The 6,091-nt window shown below is 46.1% G+C and overlaps 1 protein-coding gene across 3 annotated transcripts in view; it reads right to left on the reverse strand.

Moving 5' to 3' along the window:
• The window catches only part of FGFR2 (fibroblast growth factor receptor 2), a 106,049-nt gene that overhangs the window by 75,208 nt on the left and 24,750 nt on the right, over nt 1–6,091 (reverse strand). For all 3 annotated transcript variants that reach the window (XM_008585625.1, XM_008585624.1, XM_008585626.1), the window contains exons 2-3: nt 3,320–3,586; nt 2,376–2,453 (exon numbers count right to left, since the gene is read on the reverse strand). In XM_008585625.1, the coding sequence (XP_008583847.1) occupies nt 2,376–2,453; nt 3,320–3,586 (345 nt within the window). The remainder of the gene's footprint in view (nt 1–2,375; nt 2,454–3,319; nt 3,587–6,091) is intronic.

The raw sequence follows: 6,091 nt of genomic DNA on the forward strand, positions 1-6,091 counted from the left end.
CAAAGAACTAAGAAGTGAGCAAAGCACTCTGCAGTATCAGTGTTTTATTACTAAGTAATAATAGAAATAACCTCTGTAGAAGTCTGGTACGAATCGTAAGAGAAGATAATTTCACTTGCCTTATTACCCACTGTTTCAAGAACAAGACCATTCATGGTAAACTCCAGTTTAAGGCAGATCTCCACAGGTGAATCCCTAAGCCAGCGGTTACCACACTTCAGTGTGCATCAGAATCACTCCCAGAGTTTCTAATTCAGTACATAAACCAAAACATTTCTCTTTTTGCCCAAGCTGCTAGGAGATCTAAATGTAAAACACAAAACTATAAAGCTCCTAGGAAATAACATAGGAGAAAATCTACTTGCAACATTGGGTATCATGATGAGTTTTTAGATAAGACACCAAAGGCATGTCCCATGAAAGAAAGAGTTAATAAGCTGGACTTCCAGAAAATTCAACATTTCTGCTCTGCAAGAGACACTGTCAAGAGAATAAAAAAGACAAGCCACAGACTGGGAGAAAGTATTTGCAAAAGACATATGCGATAAAGGACTGTTACTCAAAATATACAAAGAACTCTTATAACTTAATAAGAAAACAAATAAACCAATTAAAAAATGGGCCATAGGCCTTAACAGACACCTCACCAAGGAAGACACCAAGATGGCAATTAAGCATATGAAACGATGCTCCATATCATATGTCATGAGAGAAAAGCAAATTGGAACAACAAACCATCACTGCCCAGAACACGGACAACACCAAATACTGGTGAGGACGTGCAGCAACTGGAAGTCTCACGCATTGCTAGTAGGAATGCAAAACGGTACAGCCACTTTGGAAGGCAGTTAGGCGGTTTCCTACAAATCTGAACATACCTTTAACCATCTGATCCAGCAATCGCAATACTTGGTATTTACCCAAAGAATCTGAAAATGTATGTCCACACAAAAACCTGCACACAGATGTTTCTAGCAGCTTTATTCATAATTGCCAAAACCTGGAAGCAACTAAGATATCCTTCAGTAGGTGGACGGATAAATAAAATTGTGGGACATCCACACAGTGGAGTAGCATTCAGAGCTAAAAGGAAGTGATCTACCAAGCTGTGAAAACACATGGAGGAAACTTAAACGCATATTACTCAGTGAGTTACTAAAATGACCAAAATCTTTTAGAAAAATACAGTATATCTTTTGTAGAATACACCACACAGCAAAGAACCCCAATGACCAAAGTACAACCACTTCGGGAACATTCCAGCCATGTCACTGGAGAATGCACCTAAAGCTATATTTTATTTTCTTTACTGAACATTCACAAGTCCTGACTCTTCTGAGCACTGTACTAACATTAACTCATTTAATCCTCATAACAACCCGATAGGATATTATTATTATTCCCATTTTATAGCTGAAGACACTGAGGCACAGAAGTTGAATGAGAACTTCAGAAGGGGTACAGGAGGATTCAGACCCAGGCTGCCCAGCTCCAATGGCAATGCCATGTTCTTACTCCCCAAGTAAATGGCCTCTTGCTGTTACTGCTCTGTGTTAACTGCCTTAAAATAAGCAACCGACACTGAGGCACAGAAGTTGAATGAGAACTTCAGAAGGGGTACAGGAGGATTCAGACCCAGGTTGCCCAGCTCCAATGGCAATGCCATGTTCTTACTCCCCAAGTAAATAGCCTCTTGCTGTTACTGCTCTGTGTTAACTGCCTTAAAATAAGCAACCGACACTCGGCCCCCTTCTCAAGCGCTGTCTATAAAGTAAGGCGCACTTCCATGACTCTGGCTCAGTATGAGGCACATGTGTTACAAGGCCAGGGTTTCTCAACCTTGGCACTACTGACACTTGGTACCAGATAATTCTTGGTTATGGGGGGCCAGGCTGTGAACTGTAAGATGTTTATTAGCAGCATCCCTGGTCTCTGCCCATTAGATGCCACCTCCCCCTGTTGTGACAACCAACACTGCCAAATGTCCCGTGGGAGCAGGGGGAGGCAATCACCCCCAGTCCAAAACCACTGGGTTAAGCCAAGCATAATCGATGGCTATAAAGAAAACCAAGGTGTCACACAGTTCTACTGCTCTTACGTCTCTGAATAGTGAGAGACCAAAGGGAAAAGGAAAATCAAGGAAGAAAAGTAGTGACTGCTTTGAAAGGAGAGCGGCTACTGACGGAGAAGAAAGGACAGACGGGACAGAAGGGTGTACAGTCACATCGGTTTATTCTCAGGTTTGAAAGTCAGGAAAGTTAACACAGCAGGGAAAGGCAAGGGCCGCGGGACACAGCACGGCGCTGAAGAGTTGACAGGCGACAGTCCCCTCCACACACTCCTCCAGGGACCTGCAGAGGTGGACAGTTACTTACTCTTGTTGTTACTGTTCTCGCTGACAAAATCTTCAGAGCCATCGGTGTCATCTTCGTCATCTCCGGACGAGATGGCATCTGCATGCAAAAGAACATATCCGTGGATGTGTTTTTGCAAAGCAAAAGTCTGCCGTCATCTACACCCTAGACCTTCTCTAGAGTGACCTCTGCAACCCAGGAACCCTCACAAAAACCTGAGACCGTGTTTAGGTTTTAGAGGCTTAAGTTTTCTTTTCATGATGACAGTTGATCTGTATTGTCTGTATCGTGATCCTCGATGTTTTCTGCTTTCACGTAATTTAAACATGCTATAAAATCAGATATACTGAACCTGGATTTTAAGCTTCAAACAGTATTCAAGTCCCTCACAAATTTCTGATTGTATAATATCTAAAGATTTTTTTTCCAACAAAATCTTTCGCCATTTTGAGTGCCCTTCTGGAAAGGAATTAGCCCCTAACAAAACTTAGCCCCTGTGTGGCCCTGTGATCATTAGCAAACATTCTGAAAGCAGAACTTTAAACTCAGCCATAGAGGGGGCCTGTTCAGTCCTCCTCACAGCAGGAGAGGAAAATCAAGGAGAGAAACTCAAATATTAATAAAGGAATCAGAAATCCTAAGCATCCAAAATTCAGTTCTACATTCTAAATGCCAAGGATGTCAGTAGAATAGAGAAAAAAAGATGTTTTTACTTATATAAAAGGGTGCTGCCTTAAAAAGAAAAATGCTACTTTGCACACGAGAATTCTGTCATTCTTAATGATCAGCCTCTCGGGTGCACCAGGTCCCACAGAAGAATTTCAAAAACAGATCAATAACAAACTATGAAGCGGTGTGCCTGGCATCCAGTTAGCAGATCTCACTATGACTTCACTTGGCTGGAAAATTTTAACCAGAAAACAGCTACAGAGAAGAGGGAGCATAGTGCTCGCAGGCCAACTCACCTGTGACATTCACCATGAAGTACCAAGTTTCACTGTCTACAGTCCTAGCAGCAGTACAAGCATAGAGGCCGGAGTCTCTAGGTGTGGCGCCTTTTATCTGCAAGTATTCCCCAATAAGCACTGTCCTATTGTTGGGCCCCAAGTGTACCCCATCCTTAGTCCAACTGATCACGGTGGCATCTTTCAACAGGCAACGCAACTCTAGCGGCTCCCCTGGCGCAGCCACGTAAACTTCTGGTTGAGAGATTTGGTATTTGGTTGGTGGCTCTGCAGAAAGGTGGGAGAGAGAAGACGGAGACAGATGGGAAGGAGGGAGAGGAGAGAATGTCCAACAAAGGTCAGTGGAGGCCCGTTTATTCCCAGGAGAAGCCGCTCTGGCTTTGCAAATGGCCCCAGCAAGCGTCCACCTCTCCCCGCACCCCAGGAAGCCACAAAGCAGCACTCACTGCAGAGTCGACTAAGCATTTGAAACAGCAGCCAGAGCAAGCACCCAGCAAAAGCTGTCCTGCCTCAGTTTCCACATACTGTAGAGCTTCAAAAACACAGCAAGGAAGCTATTTCACAAGAAAAAGCTTGAGTCAATTGCCAGTCCTAAGCGTGACTGCACTGTAACACCTGGGAATTTCTGTTGTGGCACTTCTTATCTGCAAGAACACTGAGTTCTACAAATCTGTTCATTTAACATGACTGTTTCTCTCTCTCTCTCTCCCTCCTTGCCAGTCCTAAGCGTGACTGCACTGTAACACCTGGGAATTTCTGTTGTGGCACTTCTTATTTGCAAGAACACTGAGTTCTACAAATCTGTTCATTTAACATGACTGTTTCTCTCTCTCTCTCTCCCTCCCTCTCTCTCTTTCTCTCTCTCTCTCTTTCTCTCTCTCTCTCTCTCACACACACACACACACACACACACAAACACAAATTATCTATTAATTTATGCTAGACTTGGCTTGTTTTCCCAAAGCCAAGCTTCTAAAACTACAATGTCTCAAACTCAAGGAAAACTAATGGGTCCCTCTAGAAAATTTCTGCCCTCTGGAGTTTTCATGAGCTCTTGGGTTTGGATCAGTATTTTGCTGGTCTAGAGACTTAATTCTGTGCTAGGTGAGCTGGGACATGCTGTTTTTCTCAAGATGATCAAAGCCCGGAGGCCTTAGCCCCCAAAACAAAAACAGCAAAATGCCCCAACAGCTGAGAGGTAGCTCCACTGAGCTTCATTAATCCTGAACCGCTGCTGCCCCCGACTCACATACTAACTGGGTCCCACCCTGCCCCCAGCCCCACCGCACATACCCGGGCTTCTCAGCCTCCTTGGCCTTTCTCTTCTTTAGGAATATGTCTTCCTCCCTCTCTCCCTGTTTAACCCAATTCATCCTCCTGGCCCAAATCAAGCAGCGCCCTCCACGATGGAGAGCTGCCTGGCATCAGCCACCCTGGCCAGAAGCGAAGGGGGTCTCTCTCCCTCCGCCGTACCTCTGTCCACTTCCCCAGCTCCTGGGACATACCACATTTATGAACGTATCCTGCCTCCCCGAGCACACACCAGGATCCTAGAGGGAGGGCTCAGTCTTATAGCTCTTTGTACTCCCCCTCCCAGCACCCACCCCTGGCCAACCTTGGGGTCAGATTGAACATCGCATTGAACATCACGTTGAACATGATCACTGTCCCCAAATATGTGGGGCAGGATGAAAACCCAAGAGGATCCAGCTCACACAACCTCTCCAAAAGGAGGAAGGAAGAAACCAATGGCCTTTAAGAAGAGCCAGAGCTGCCGGCTGGGGCGCCACGAGGGACCATGAAGCAGGCTTTCATCTGGACAGTGGGAACTGCAAATGGTACCCAGAGTCCCAGGCCCGGAACACACAAAAGCTTCCCAGCGCTGGGACGGCTCCAAATCTGGGCAGCATCACAAGGTAATTGTTTTGCCCATATGGCACTCAAAAGGACAAATCTCCCATATGAGATTGAAATAAAGTCAACTCGTGATTCAGTCTGCTGTTAAAGGAGCAGCAAGGGCCACGTGCATCCGGTCAAAGAAATGCCCCTCACCACCACCACCGCCACTGGCTGACACAGGAGGCCCAGGGCTTCCCAAAGGGGGCACTAGACAAGTCACAAAGCCAGGGGGAGCCCAGATGTTACACAGGACATGAACACAAAGACAACCACACAAAAGGAAGAGAAGTCAAACTGAGCATGGACAGCCCCAAAACATGGGAAGAAAACCCCAACTGACAGGCAGGCTGTGTTTCAAAAGTTTGTTTTTCCGCACTCAACAATTACTGAACACCTACCATGGGCCGAGCTTTGTTCTAGGTGCTCAGGAAACAACAGGAGACGAGACAAAGTCCCTGCACTCATGCAGCTTCCATTATGGTGGGGGCAACGATACATGTAAAATCTACAAAAAATATGAAGGATGCAAGGTGGCCTGAAGTGTCAGGAGGGAGAGAGCAGGACAGCGGCACACACACATGGGGGAGATGGGGAGAGGGCTCCTTCCATAGGAGGAGCTGCAGGCTCTGGCCTGTGGGCTGAGCCAGCCGTGGCTTGTTTCTGTAAACGAAGTTCTCCTGGACACAGTCGTGCTCACTTGTTATCGTGTTGTCAGGGGCTGCTTTTGTGTTCCAAGGGCAGAGCTGAGTAGTTGGGACAGGACTCCATGGCCTGGCCTACAAAGCCTAATATATCTTCAGTCCTGCCTGTGTGCAAAGTTTTTCAACTCCTGTTGTACAGGACGATCAGAGAAGGTTTCTCCGAAGAGCAGTG

The sequence above is a fragment of the Galeopterus variegatus genome, unplaced genomic scaffold (genome assembly GCF_000696425.1).
Source record: "Galeopterus variegatus unplaced genomic scaffold, G_variegatus-3.0.2 Scaffold3647, whole genome shotgun sequence".
Lineage (NCBI taxonomy): Eukaryota > Metazoa > Chordata > Mammalia > Dermoptera > Cynocephalidae > Galeopterus > Galeopterus variegatus.